This window comes from Cotesia glomerata, linkage group LG10 (genome assembly GCF_020080835.1).
Source record: "Cotesia glomerata isolate CgM1 linkage group LG10, MPM_Cglom_v2.3, whole genome shotgun sequence".
Lineage (NCBI taxonomy): Eukaryota > Metazoa > Arthropoda > Insecta > Hymenoptera > Braconidae > Cotesia > Cotesia glomerata.
This window is the reverse complement of record NC_058167.1, coordinates 8976051-8991848: the sequence shown is the minus strand read 5'-3', so window position 1 is coordinate 8991848 and position 15798 is coordinate 8976051. Positions and strand designations below refer to the sequence as shown.

Sequence of the window (15798 nt, the reverse complement as noted above, 5' to 3'; positions counted from 1 at the left end):
TTGACCATCGGTGAGAATGATATGAAACCTTTAAAAGGCTCAAATTACAAATAACTAGCAACCTTGCAGTCACTATATGACTGCCGTGACTTGTGGACGATAAATAAATAAAATTTTGGTTTATTAAATAATAACTTTTGTTAAATTGCACCGTACTTTCTTAACTATTGATGTTTTTAACGATATAAGCTCATTCTGATGTTATACTCATCAAGACCTTTCATTTGAATACCCACATCAATTTTTCATATATTTATTATGTATATATAAAAAATATATCAAAATGCATGTGGGTACTCAAATGAAAGGTCTTGATGAGTGTAACATCGGGATGAGCTTATATCTTTAAAAATGTCAATAGTTTACAAGATACAAGGTAATTTTTTAATTATTGACGTTTATAAAGATATAAGCTCATCCCGATATTATACTCATCAAGAGCTTTCATTTGAGTGCCCACATTAATTTTTCATATATTTATTATGTATATATAAAAAATATATGAAAATGCATGTGGGTACTCAAATGAAAGGTCTTGATGAGTGTAACATCGGGATGAGCTTATATCTTTAACAATGTCAATAGTTCACGAGGTACAAGGTCATTTCTTAATTATGTATCTTGAGATAGAGCATTTTCGAATGCAGCCTAAATACTTATCATTATAAATTGACTATCGGTGAGAATGATATAAAACTTCGAAAAAGTACATATTTAAGTCAAGACCTTTGCAATGACACTAAGTTTCACTTAGTGAAACCGGTTTTATCATACGACTATCCTGGATACGAAATTTTTCTTATTCTCTCAATAATATAGATAATAAAATTTTTGAAGTATTATTATTATTTATAAAAAAATTAACGATAATATTAATAGATTATTAAATAAAAATAATAATAATAATTTTTTAGTTGAATATTAATATAAAAGTAAAGTTTAGTTTAATAATTAAATTTACTGATTAATTTTAATGATAAAAAAAATAGATCAAAATTAACAGTTGATACAGATTGAAGAATAAAATGAATAAAAATGACTTAGAGAGTTTGTTTCTATTTTGTTATTATTATTGTTATATTATATTTTCCCCTAAAAATTATAACGGCTCGTATTGGTAGAGTTGAGTCTAACAGTTTCAGTTTGTTTAAAAAAAAACAAATATCTAGTCCCACGAGCGGCATGTAACCTATGAATCCGTGACTTAGTCCTGCCACAATGAACACAATACAGAACCGGAAATTACATTACTAAGCTTTTTAAAAATTAACTCACCTTTTTCTCGGCGGTCGCTGTGAGCTGCTGGAGCCTTTGGGTCATGTTCGACAGGGACTGCTCGAAGGCTGACACGACATGGGCCTGCAACAAAAATATAACGTCCATTCAGAAAAAATATTACAATTTACAATCCCCATGTGCCAAGCTACACTTTACGGGTCCATTCTCTCGATAGATTCTAATTATTCCACTTTCTCATTCTCATTATCCATTATATTACTTATTACTTAATATTAACAAATGATATAATTTGTAGATTACAAAATTAATTGCATATACTTAGAGCCTTTTCTCAATAAATTATACAATCGATAGTCTTTAACTACTGTATCATTATAGAGAAATTTCTTAGATAAAGTTTTTTTATTCTAATAAAATTATTGTGCGTAGGATAATTTTTTTCTGTAATGTAAATTTGAAAAAGAAATTTAGATGTTACTTAACACATTGAAGGACAATAATTGAATAATTTTAATAAGTATTTAAAGATATTAATGAATAAAAATTTTTAAAATAGGTAATATCTTAAGATTTGCCCACAATAAAAAATAATTATAATTTTTTTGAACCAACAAATATTTTTTTTCTAAAAATTTATTAAAAATTTTTTTTCTATTTAAAATACTAAATTTTTCAATAAAAAAATTTTTTTAAAGAAATTATAAAAAAAATTAAGAATTGATGTTAAAAAAAATTTTTTGTTTAATTTTAATTATTTATTTTTTCACAAAAAATATGAAAAAAAATTTATAATCAATTTTTTGCAGATATAAATTTTTTTTACTATTCAAAGCTTCAAAACTGATTAAAAATTAATTTCTATAATTATTTCCATAATAATTACAATAAAATCTAAATAAAACAGAAAAATTTCAAATTAAGTAAGTTCTTCGCTTAAAAAATTAAATTATCTATCAAACTTGATCAAAATTCAATCTTCTAACTTTAATTTAAAAAATTCCCGCTCTTTTACCTTTAAAAACGTCATTTTCAACTACAGTCAAAGAACTCCGCCATCTCTCGGGACTCAATCCAAAAAATGAATTAATAATTCATCAAATTAAATAAAAATCGTTTAGGTAGTGTTAAAAACCGAAGCTTGATAAAATATCAGCCGGCAATTGATCTCCGACCTTGACAACCGAAAAAAAAACCAAAAAGATAGATCTAACGGTTCAAGTCGTGTGGGTCGCCTTCTGGGTCAGTTTGCGCCTACACGACCACAAGATAGCAAGAGCCTGGTCGAACAAAACTAAAATAACGATAACAGGAACCGAGAGAAAAAAAAATAAGTTAAAAGTTAATAATTAAATGTCAAGCGATATCTCGACTAGAGATGATCATCTGAACTCTGGAGATAGTGAATTAACAATTTTAAATAAGTAATAGACAGACATTATATTCTTCCTTACTCGGAAGAGAAAGAGTTAAATAAACCCGTATAAATTTAAATCCAAAGATTGGGCTCTTGAATAATTTATCTAGGTTTAAAAGCCGTTTTTAATATACTTATAATACATTTAAATGAGGATGCCAGTACACCAGTGGCGTTCTTATTACCCAGCCTTGCTCTTGGAATCACTACAGCTTGTTTGAAGAGTTACCGATTTATCTTCCGACTTGGCTGATAAAAAATATCACGTGAGATAAAACAATCTCTGGGCCTTACAGACTTAGTTGAGTGAAGCTAAATAAAAGCGCAGTCCTAAAATTACGGGGAGGATTTGTTTAAGGATTTAAAATACCATTAATTTATGGTATCAGTCTCATGCCAGACTACATAACACGTACACTCGAGATTACATATATTTAGCTTTTAAATAAACCAAAAAAAGTTCCGTTTTATTCTACGGAATTCCATGAGCATGGCTGACGGGTTTATCCGATTCGTTCTTTATCGTCTTCTCGGCAATAATTTGCGGTACTCTACTTCGCGAGTATCAAGTACTCGTGATCAGTATGTATTTATATATACTTTTGATATGGAGTACTAAGTACGCGAGGATTGCTTTAGAAGTATCAAAGTAATTATACGGCGTGTCGAGTTTCGGATAATTGCGAGCCTCAACTTCTTCCATTGGAAATTTTATTCAAATATAAATAAATGTTATTGTAAGCACTGAGTTGAACGTGCAAGCTGAATCAAAGGTGCTGCGGACGGAAATTCATACGACGCAACAACGCATGACAATACCTTCCACGTAATTATAATAATAATGAGGAAACATTATTCTTCTTTGTATGTCCAGTTTTTAGAGTTAACAATCCGCTTGTAGGGTTTTGAATATTCAAAATATTTTTTTGTTGTTAAGGATAAGATTTATGGATTGGGGTATAAGTAAGAATCAGTTCGCACGGCTTAGGCGGGAAGAATATATAGTATATTACATACCTAGGCCAGTAAAATAAGAAAAGTCTCAGATCACATGTAATTGTTGGCCGAGGCGAAGCCGAGGTTGACAAACATGTGATCTGAGGCTTTACTTTTTACTGGCCAAGGTATGTATACTATTTTTCTGCTCGACGTAGCCGGAATGTGGCAACTTTGTTTAGCGTAGCGGCCAGAAAGTTGCCACTTTCCGGCCGGAGGGCAGAAAAATTATTTTTAAATGTTGCAAAGGTGAAGAAATTATTTTAAAATTATTTTTAAATGTTGCAAAAATGAAAAAATTGAAGAAAATTTGATTTTTAAAAGATTTTAGGTAGTTTTTTTTATTAGTTTCAAGAAAAAAAAAATAGTTTAGGTAAAAAAAATTTTTTGTATTTATTTAAAGTTCCAAAAGATGGCACCAGTAGTCAAATTCTTAGACTGTAGGTGAAAATGACGTTTTAAAGTTAAAAGAGTAGGAATTTTTAAATTATTAATTTTTTTCGCTATAATAATTATGAGAATTAACAGAAAATAAATTTTTTAATTAGTTTTAAAGTTTTTAATGTTAGAAAAAAATTGTTATTTGTTTCTACTTTAATTAAATTTTTTTTTTTTTTTTATAATTACGTTTAAAAATAAAATATTAAGAAGGAATTTAAAAAAATTGTAATTCTATTCTTTTTTTATTTTCTCTTTTTAATTGTTTTATATTTAATGAACTTTAAAAAAAAAATTGTGATAATTTTTATGAGTTTAAATATTGTGACCCATAAAACTAAACAATTATCGACTAAAATAAGACAAGAATAATTTTTAATTAGTCTGTTATTCAATATCGACTTAATTCTTAATCGTCCAGTTAATTGACCAATAAAAGTGTCTATGTCGATGGTAACAGACTAGATAACTAAGCAAATAAAAATGTAGGTAAACAAAATAAAAAAAGGTCTCGGCTGTAACTGTAATTATCGTTACATAATTTTGTTAGAAACATTGAGCCCACGGAGCACGAATGGACATCTGATCGGATATGTTATAGTTGTAATGTGGTTATAAATAATGGATGTATTTTGAGAGAACGAATCTGTGACCTGGATACCTGGCCGCTGCGGAAGTATTAACTAATCGGATAAATATCCGGTGATTTACTCCCACGCGAAACGCTGTTCGATAGATATCTATCTCTCCTATTACTATCCCATTAATCGAAGGTTTCTATCCCATCGATATCAATACTGTTATTTTAAAATAATGTTACACTCCATTCACAATATAAATATAAGCATAAACATATATGAAACTTAATAAATTAATGCGAGTCGATCACGATTTAAATGTTTTATTTATTACGTTCATTTTATTTAACCTTTTGGTAGTTGGGCTGCAATTTATAATAATTGTTACTTGTCATTTGCTTTTGTAATTATTATTTCATTTTTTAATAATTTTTTTTTACAATTATTTTTAATACATTTTTTTTTTGAAAAAATTTTATTTATTTTTAAAATAAATTAATTATTTATTGTAAAAATTATTAATTAAATTTATGTAATTATTTATTTTGATTATACATTTTTAAAATTGCACTGAAAAAAATTGATGTAATTTAAAATAATAACTAAGTAATTTAAATGATATAAAATTTTTTTTTTATAATTTACTTAATAAATATTTTTAAATTTTTCATCCCCAACTTTTAAATATTTTTATAAAAATTCAAAATTTATCTTTTTAAAAACCAAAAAAAAAAATTCTTAATGTTAAAATTTCATAAATATATCAATTTAATAGAAAAAAAAAAAAAATACCAAAATTATCAATTACAAATTAAATTCTCTAAAAAAGATAATTTAATTACAGAAGCATATGTTTTCTCAATTTGTTAATTTTATTTTTTAGTTCAATTAAACACAAACAATTTTTTAATCCTACCGAGTATTTAAATGTTTTATTCATCTGGCAAACTTAACGTCAGACAAAAAATGTAAAATAAATGCTAAGACTAAACAGCTTTAAACCGAACACAAGTAAACTCTTGTCTCAGCTTCCGTACAAGCTATACGGTCAAGAATCATGTCATGTTTTTGCCACTGACTTCCAGGTCGCAGTCATCGTCTTTTTATTACGGTACGCCCTCGAATAAACCGACTTGACTCGACATATATAATAATGTTACTTCAAATCAAATATACATACATTTTATATGACTGAGAACTTAATATCCACATCAACATCAACATTAGCATAAAAAAATAACTTTAAAAAATGAAGAAATCAATTTAGTACTGAAAAAAAATTAACTTTAATTTCTTACTTAAATTTTTCTTTTACTAAAATTAAAACAATAAATTATTTTATTAATTCAAATTAATTTTTTTTTTATAATATAAATTTTAGTTTAATTATTTAAACAAGTTTAAAATAAAAATTATATTATTTAGCATTTAATTGCTACTGGTTAGACAACAATTTATATAATTATTAAATAATTATTTATAATTAATATTAAATAAAAATCTAATAATTAAATCCTTGAATTTTTTTTACTCTTGGATGCGTCGCGAATTAAGTGGAGTAACAGTTGGTAAATATTGGTGTCTCTTTTAGATCCCGGGACTTTCACTGGGTCTTACTTCGTCTTTGGTTGCTCGTTAAATCTTAAAGGTGCAATGTATAGTAATATTCTTATATTGGGTGAAATATAATATTAAACGTCACGGTTGTCGAGTGTGTAAAAGCGATTATTCTCTTGATAGCCAGCGCCATACTTTGAGGATAAGTATTATAAGCAGGGCTTATGTGTAATATAATGTATTTAGATTTTAACGGAGAAACTTTAGTGTAATGTAATATTTTATGGGTAATCATTAATAATATAATAATAAGTTACTTGTAAATTGAAGCTCGCTTATATTAATTTTACGCAACGCGCTAACATTTAATATCGTATCAATCGGATAAAATAACAAAGCCCGTGAATTTAATGGACAGGTGGTAGCGTTGATACAGCTGGAATTATTTTTCTTGGCAGGTTACCACTAAAAAAATTATTTACTTATAGTGTCGCTTGCTGACCGGTTAAAAACCGCCGAATTCTTGCCCTCAGCTGCTATAAATTGACTGATTTATTTATTTGTAATTTATTACTTTTTGGATTAATTAGAATTACTTTTGTACTGATGAGTTTTTAATTTAAAATTGTTGCTTAATTGGTAGCAAGATTGAAGCAGTTACAGTATAAGATAAGTAGATTTTATTTAAGGGAATTTAGTTCATTAATTGATGAATTGAAATCAATTGTAGAAATAGATGGCTTATTATTGATCTATTGAATAAGTGATTTATCTTTTGTTCTAACGAGAAATTAGCTGGAAAATTGTAACATTTTTATAAGAAACAGGAAACTTGTAGTTATTAAAGATAGGAATCTTGAACTGAAGGCAGTAATTTTTTTCTATTGTTTACTGTTATTAGAGTAAGTGAACTATTTTTTCGTGTAAAATTTTGTATCAGATATTTTTAATAAAATAATTATGCTATTGTGAAAAATGTTTTGAAATTTTAGTTTAGTAATATGAAATTAATAATAATAATAAGAATGAATTTTTCCAACATTATTTTTATTTTTAAAATTTTTTTAGTTTATTGGCTGTCCAGTCTAATACAACAAATTTTTTTTCCTAATTTTTCCTAATATTGTTAGCCTGTATTTCCCTCCAGGCATTAACAATTTATCCTCAATTCATATCTAAATTTGTCATTAAAGATAAATTTGACTGAAAAAATGATTTGGGCGGCCCCAGGACTAGAACCTGAATCTTTTGGTTACGCGCCAAAGGCTCTACCTGTTAAAATATCCGAAAAACTGTCCACAATTCAGTCAAATTTATCTTTGATGACAAATTTACATATGAATTAAGAATAAATTGTTTATGCCTGGAGGGAAATACAGGCTAACAATATTAGGAAAAAATTAGAGAAAAAATTGTTGTATGAGACTGGACAGCCAATAAGCTAAAAAAATTTAAAAAGTATTATAAAATTAGTTTTTAGAAAAAATAAATATTAAAAAATTATTTTTATTATTAAGAAAATGTAAAAATAATAATGATAATAAAATTTGAAGGCGTGATTATTATTATTATTATTATTATTATTATTATTATTATTATTATTACACTGAAAAAAAAATTACCTTGCATCAAGAGAAAAATTCTTGAACCAAGAAAATATTTTTGAAGAGTTTTATTGTCTTGAATCAAAATAAAAAATTCTCGAATTAAGTAAAATTTATTTCTTTCTTTTCTTAGTTTCAGAAATTTTCTACCCAAATCAAAAAGTCGAAATCCTTCAAAATTATTTACTTGATTCAAGTAAATTTTTTTTCTGTGTATTAAAAGTCATAATAATAAATTTTAAGTAAAAATAATAATAATAATAATAATAATAATAATAATAATAATAATAATAATAATAATTATAATAATAATAATAATAATAATAATAATAATTAAAGCAAAGTAAGTGTCAAGCACGTCTAATTATTCAATCGAGTCTTGCCTACGCTTTCATTGGTAACATAACTACACAACATTACATATAATATAACATTATACAAACGGCTCGTCATTCTTCGCATTTACTCTTGACATTTTAATATCTATAAATATATATATACATTCATATATATACATACTAAAAATAATTATTATTTGACAGACGTCCTGTTATAATTCTCAATAAAAAACGAAATTGTCTATTTAAATAAATCGAGTCATTAATGATATTTATATAATGTAATTCAAGTGAGCAAAAATCTTTGTCATTACAACCACAATAATGTTAATAATAATAATAATAATCATTATTACTATTGCTATAACTATTAATCTTTGAACTTTAACACCGCATTATAAAAATAAAACTCCAACTTTAACTCACAGAGTGACATTAAGTGACAATTTACCTGCAAGGAGGGACAGCTACGGTGTCGATATTTCCTGGTGGCGAGTTCCCACCACGGTATCACATTTTCACACTGTCTAGGCTTAACAGGATTGCTCACCGCGTGTTCATAAAGTGGTTCTAGCACGGGCACAGTTCCGGACAATCTTCTAGCTGGCAAAAAATCCCTCTCTTTGCCATTGCAAATACTATTATTATTACTAGTCGTTGAGGAGCCAGCCGACGAAACAGAAGACGCCGACATTAGGGACGACGAAGAAGTGTTACCTCTTCTAGGTAACGTCGCAAACCCTTGGCAAATCGCCACCGACTCATCAGCCTCCAATGAATTGTGTCTTGTCCTCAAAGTCCCACAATTTTCCTTAAAATCCAAATTACTCCGCAAAATAACATCAGTCGCATCCAGCAAATAGTTCCCGAGAATTTCATTCCTAACATCAACCGTGCTAAAGCTCCTGGTCGCATAATCTCGCTCACTATCCTCCATCTTGTCGGTAACGTCATTCACCGCTCTAACCTTTCGACATCTTGCCGGTAACGTCTCGTACCTTCTTTGCCGATTGCAATCCTCTTGACAAGTTCCACATCCATTTTCTTTCTTGATTCTCCTTTCAGGCAATCGATTCGACAGCCTTTTGATGTTCCTTTTGTCAAGAGTTGAACAGTCGAACCGATCTTTAAGAACGGCTTCCACGTCAAAAGACTTTGATAGAAGACGACGTCTATTTGTCGACGGTGATCTCATCACAACTTTGTTATTGTTGAGCAACTGAAAATTACCGCCATTAATGACACTATTATTATTAGAACTATTAAAGCCTTCGCTTATGGCATAAAGAGACTCCGTCGACTTAGTGGAGCAAGTAGCGGTAGACGTCGAGCCAGTTGAGTGTCTATTAGTGTTGTCGATTGACGAAGAACGCGGCAGTAATTTCGGCGGAAGCTTTCCCAAAGAATTCGGACGAACAATCTGGCTGAGCTTATTGTCGTCTTCACCGAAGTCCGGGCTAATTGGAGGCATGGGGGCCATGTTTCTCTTCCTGGCGAGGCTGTAGAGGTTTTCCTGATCTTGGACGTCTGATTTGGTGCGAATCACTCCGTAGCCTGATGTGTAGCCGAGTTCTTCGTAGCTTTTGTCTATTTCGGCGATGTTCTTGTTTATGTCTTCAATGTACTTGGCAGTGGTGCGATACAAGTCGCCACTTGGAACGTAGTTGCTGTCAATGGTGGGCTTTGGGTCTTTTGGCTTTGGAATTGGATTTGGAATCGCATAAATTGGAACCTGCTTCGGCTGGTTCCGTCTTTTTGGCTTTTCCTTCTCTCTTTTCTGAACTTTGGGAGGCGAATCGGGAGCGACGGGGTCGTAGAAGTTCTCGATCAGTTTCTTCGGGGAAGATTCTGGAGACTTGATTGATTCTAAAGGTATAGAGTCGTAAAGTCTGTCGTCTGAAGGCTTTTGCTTGGCAAAAGTGTTGAAGACTTTCGGCTCCTGGGAATTTACGTCGGAGGCTTTTTGCCGGAGGGTGCCGTAGTTCTCCAGCAGCTTTTTGCTGCAGGACTTCCCTTCGGACCATCTTGGAACCTGATGGATCTGGGGAATGTCCGAAACTACGGCCAGGGCGTACGGTGTTACGTCTTTTATGAATTCTTCGGAATCTGATCGATAGACCGCTCTAGGTCTGCTTCTTGGTCTTCTAATTGTTGCATACCCGTCGTGGACTCGGCGAGAGCACACGTTTATATCCATGGTTGTGGTACTTAGGGGGTTTTCAAGAATAAGTCATTGTGATTTTTGGAAATGGGTGGTCCAAAATCCTGGAAATAAGGCGGTTAGACATTGTTGACTCAAAGATTTGGAATTTTTTGTGATATTTTTTAGGGTGATATTTTTTTGGGTGATAATCGATGTTTTTTGGGGAATTAAGAAATAGATTGAAATCCGGTTAAAAGAGTAGGTTTTTAATTAACTTTTGTACCAGAAAATTATTTTTTAAAATTAATAATTCTTGAGATATTCATTTTTGGAACTAGCAAGTTTTTAGACAAAAAAATGCACATTTTTTATCAATTTTAATAGCTCATAACTCATAACTTTTTAACTAATCAAGATTACAAAACTGGCTGAAGTTTTTCGAAATAAAGAGACTTGTAGCTACAATTTATTGTAAAACATTTTTTTATCAAACCTACAGTTTCTGAGATACTAATTTTTGAAGCTAGAAACTCTTATGTTAAAAAATGCATTCCAAAATTTTTTTCTTGACTGCAATAGCTCATAACTTTTAAAATAATCAAGATTAAGAAACCGGGTGAAATTTTTCTGAAAGAAGAGACTTGTAGCTAAAATTTTTGTATAAACAATTTTACCATCAAACATAGTTATAAATATATTTAGTATTGAAGATTCATATTATTCAAACTTTCATTTTTTTTACAATTTTTATGGATCGTTAAATAAAAATAAAAAATTTTCTTTTTTTAAAACCGATGTTTTCTCGAGTTAGTTATCCTTCAAATATAATGAACCGGAAAATTCACAAGAAAACATAAAATCTAACATACCTTACTTCTAAGAATTCTGACGCGTAAGCCATAAAATTTTAATCTAATGTTTGAAGAATAAGTTGTATAATTCTATTAAGAAACAACTTGTTAACAAAAATTCTATTTTAATTTTGTGAACGCTCTATACCTTAAACTTCGTCACGAAAATATGTTAATATTCCTTTAAAAGTATTTCTTAATAATAAACGCATAGAACATTTAGATCCTACTTTTATCTTCTTCATCTCAGTGACCTATTTCTTCCTTCGAAAAATCAAAAACAAATTTTAATTACCCCTGACATTATCTTAAAAAATAAATTTCTCAATAAAATGATTGATAATCAAATTTACTTAATTAATTTTCTATTTCACGGTAAATTAGGTATGCAAATCACAATAAATGTTAACAAAAATTAAACTTCTATTAAATTAAAATCAATAAAAATTAAAAAAAATATCCAATGAAATATTTTTATTTTTCCATAAAAAATAAAATAAAATAATTCGAATAATTCAACACTCGATATTGACTCAAGAAAAAAATCCAAACAAAACACACACATGAGGCATGTTTTTGACTAGTTATCACACTGATAAGACCAAAGAAGCACCGAGCGCAACCTCTTGCTCAACAAACTAAATGAATAATAAAATTACTTAAACAAAATCACTTATCATCCCAAGATTAGCTTAAAATAGTAATTTATATATTTTGAAACTCCTAAAAAGTAAAATAAAAAAAAGAATATATTTCCTCGTGACCCAGATCGACCTGACCAAGTTCGAGAACTCGTTATCGGAGCTCGACCGAGGCTATTTTATTAAATCCAATGCTTTTACTACTCACTACTCACTAGTAAACCTTCCATACATATTCTTATTCTTATATATAATATATGAAGGGAAAAAGAAAGAATCGTATGCACTGTGCGTAACGTGATTCCCAGATAAAAGCCGTACATATATAAATATACAGTTTTAGTAAAGTTCCCCTAAGTTAAGTTTTATTATTGTTATTTATTTATCAGGTTTAAATAAAAGTTAATGACGCATTTGATTGCAAGGTGAAAGGAATAACTGAATATGAATCGACGGAATATAATTATTAATTTATAACAATGCACCGTGGAGAACATTGTAAATTTGAATATAAATAGCCCTGAAGGAAAGCCGAGAGGAATTCAGATAATTGTTGTATTATTGGTATTGTAAACATACGAACAAATGTGTGGTATTGACAAACAAGTTTGAATTAAATGTTGAGGTCTGAAGTCTGTAGCCGTATTGGGGGTCGACTACCCAGGAAATATGTCGTCTTATAGTTGGCTCTTGGGTATAGGTAATGGTAATAATACCGAGGTATGTCGTCTCCTTACAGTCTTGCTCTTTAAAGCAGTAATAAAGAGGAGTTTGAGGATCGCGCTGAAAGAAACGTTAGCTTGTGGACTTAACTGGGATGAAATGTTTCTTCACTGGAGGTATATCAGATCTGAGGATGGGTGGGAGATTTATCAAGAAGGAGAATAGATGCCGCAAGAAAGGTACCAAGGTATCTTCTATCTTTTATTGGTGATCCTCAACTATATTGCTGTGATGCTATACGGGATATTGGTTACTGACATTATATACGAGATCGAGTTTTATACCACCCTCCGGATTATCCGAATAAGGCACTTCAAAGTTATCTCCAGTTCTGTCTAGATGTCTAGTGCTCGAGGTCTTGATCGAATTTAATATGCCGGTTTGATTCGCTTCTGATGTTTCAATTTGTGGAAGTTTTAAATGGAGGATTTGTTAGGCTAGGAATTTTTCAGCCGAGAGTTTATGAAGTTTTTATTTTAAAGGAGATTATTGAAATTGGAATGAAATTGAGAAATAAATTATGCAAATTTAATTAATTTTAATTTTAAGGAAATTATGAGATTTTTAATCAAATGTTTAAATTTTAATTAATGATTTAATTTGATTAATAAAATTTTGGAGTAAATAAAATCTTAAATAAAAATTTTAAATAAATTAAAAACAGAAGGTTAAATTTTGACCTACATGATAAAATTTAAAACTAAAATTTCGACTTAAATAAAATTTTGAATTAAAAAAAAAAATATTGTACATTTTTTTTTTTTAATTCAATTTAATTAATTTTAATTTCAAGGAAATTATGACATTTTTAATAAAATGTTTAAATTTTAATTGATTAAACTTGATTAATAAAATTTTGAAGTAAATAATAAAATTATGAAATAAAAATTTTAAATAAATAAACAACAGAAGGTTAAATTTTGACCTACATGATAAAATTAGAAAATAAAATTTTGACTTAAATAAAAAAAACTAAATAATAAAATTTCAAATAAAAAATTAAATAAAATTTTGAATTAAAAAAAAAAATATTGTACATTTTTTTTTAAATTTAATTTCAATAAAAAAGACCCTCATTAATTTTATCTTATCTCTCATTCATCGCCCAAAATTATAATTTCAAGTTATTGATATTATGTAATAACTTAATTACCGATTGCTCTACTAAAAATCTGACATTGACCGAAAGAATCCTCACCCACCCAATAACCATCGATCCAAATCTAATCACCAGACTAATAATGTAAATTGAAATAAATTACCAGTTATATTGCAAATAACGACCTCTAATTTTACAGTTATGTTTATAACCTCTGGAACTATGATTATGACGCAACATCAAAGGTTATTTTTGTAAATGACACCTGCTTATTACACATCGAGCACGGACAATGTGCATATAGTTATTAACATTAATATATCTCAATATACCACTTAATACTTAACAATGATACAAAGTGATCTTGGACCGAGAATAAGAGATTGGAATTATCGGAGCTTCTATATTTAACGATTAGCTAATATGGTGATTCAACTTTTGATAGCAAGAGTGTTCATTAAATCCGTCTAGACGCCATAAGCCTCTGTTCATAATGAACAAGATGAAGCTTCTTTTACTCCCATCTAAATATCAAGTACATGTATTTATCGATTATGATATCATGAAGATGAAGACTTAATTCCTCCTTATGGAAAATTAAGCGATCGCTCGCGATACTGATTACAATTGCGATTTCAACTGGACTTATTTTTAGCTCAAGATAAGAATAGTCTTAGTGCAGCTTAATAAGAATACGAATACAAATACATAGATAAATAATCCAAGTGGCGCATCCGCTTTCTGCTGACACGGTTATTCGGTTACTCGCTATTTTGTATTATAAGCCCGAGAATATAAGACTATACCGATCTAGGTAAACAACTGAATAGAATGAAATACTTTCTCACATGATTTTATCGTCGGGAATTTTATTATGTTGAATTATATTAGGAGGAATAATATTAGATTTTTAAACTTAAGATTGGGGTTGGAAGCAAGTTATATAAATAAAAATAAAAATATTTATAAATACAATAATATAAAATTAATTTGATTCAAGTGAAAAATTATTGAGCCAAAATTATTTCTAAAAGTTTGATAGATTTGAAAAAAATTTTTTAATAATAATAATAATAATAATAATAATAATAATAATAATAATAATAATCAAAGATAGTTAATATTATAAGCCAGCTACTTTTATTAACTATCTTTGATTTATTAAATTTAAAAAAACACCGATCTTCATATATTAAATATACAATAATAATAATAATAATAATAATAATAATAATAATAATAATAATAATAATAATAATAATTGACACAAAAAAAGACTTATTTAAAAATTATCAAGAAAACTAATGAGAAAATTTAAAGCGAGTAAAATTTTATTTTGTTCAAGATAATTATTATTATAAATATTTTCTTTTCAGTTAAAAAATTTAATTATCTACTAAATAATTGATTTTTTTATATATTAAAGAATAAAAAAAAAATTTATAGATTTTGTGGTAAAAGTTAAGTACGGCTACCCTACCTAAGACGTGCGAAAAAATGATCACAGGGCTGGAAATATTATGTTAATAAATGTTTGCTTGAATGCGGGTACTTTAATCAAAAATATATGTATTCATCAGACAGATTTATATTTTCTGTGAATAATATATAAATATGAGAGAGTGGATTAAGGTAAAAAAAAAGGGAGGGCGACGAATACAAAAGTAAATTGCGCATAATGTTGAGTGAAGAAAAGAGCAAATAGATGGTTTTTCGCCTACAGGCTATATGTAAGTATGAAAGAAAAAGAGTTAGTTTCTTAAAGTAGTATTCCTAAAGCATCGGTTATAATCGCGTATGTTATGGCCATAAAACCCCATGAGACAAGAAGATAGGCGAGGAAAACTCGGAATCGTGCTGATGATAATTAACCAGCACCTTCTATATACTTGTTGTTAGCTGGATTTCTTCAGGTACCGTTTATCGTTTTACGCGCCGCACTTTATTACCGTGAATCTTTTCAACGCTCGTGGATACTTTAAATATAAAGACATAGTTCACTGTTATCCCGTGAAATAGCGAATCTTTGATGGGAGGAAGTCTCGGGGAGAAATTTAACAGGAAAAAATTACAATCCGCTTAAATTGAACTTCGTCTGGGAGAAATGAGTACTTGACTTTGTTTAGATATTTTTTTTTGGTTGCAATAAGGAAAAGCTGTAAAGTTTTATTGAGAAA

The 15798-nt window shown here is 28.8% G+C and overlaps 1 protein-coding gene across 8 annotated transcripts in view; it reads right to left on the bottom strand.

Annotated features, from left to right (window-relative positions):
- LOC123273088 (protein sickie) overlaps positions 1–15798 on the bottom strand; it is a 180616-nt gene that overhangs the window by 8614 nt on the left and 156204 nt on the right. For all 8 annotated transcript variants that reach the window (XM_044740284.1, XM_044740279.1, XM_044740281.1 and 5 more), the window contains one exon: positions 1276–1359. In XM_044740284.1, the coding sequence (XP_044596219.1) occupies positions 1276–1359 (84 nt within the window). The remainder of the gene's footprint in view (positions 1–1275; positions 1360–15798) is intronic.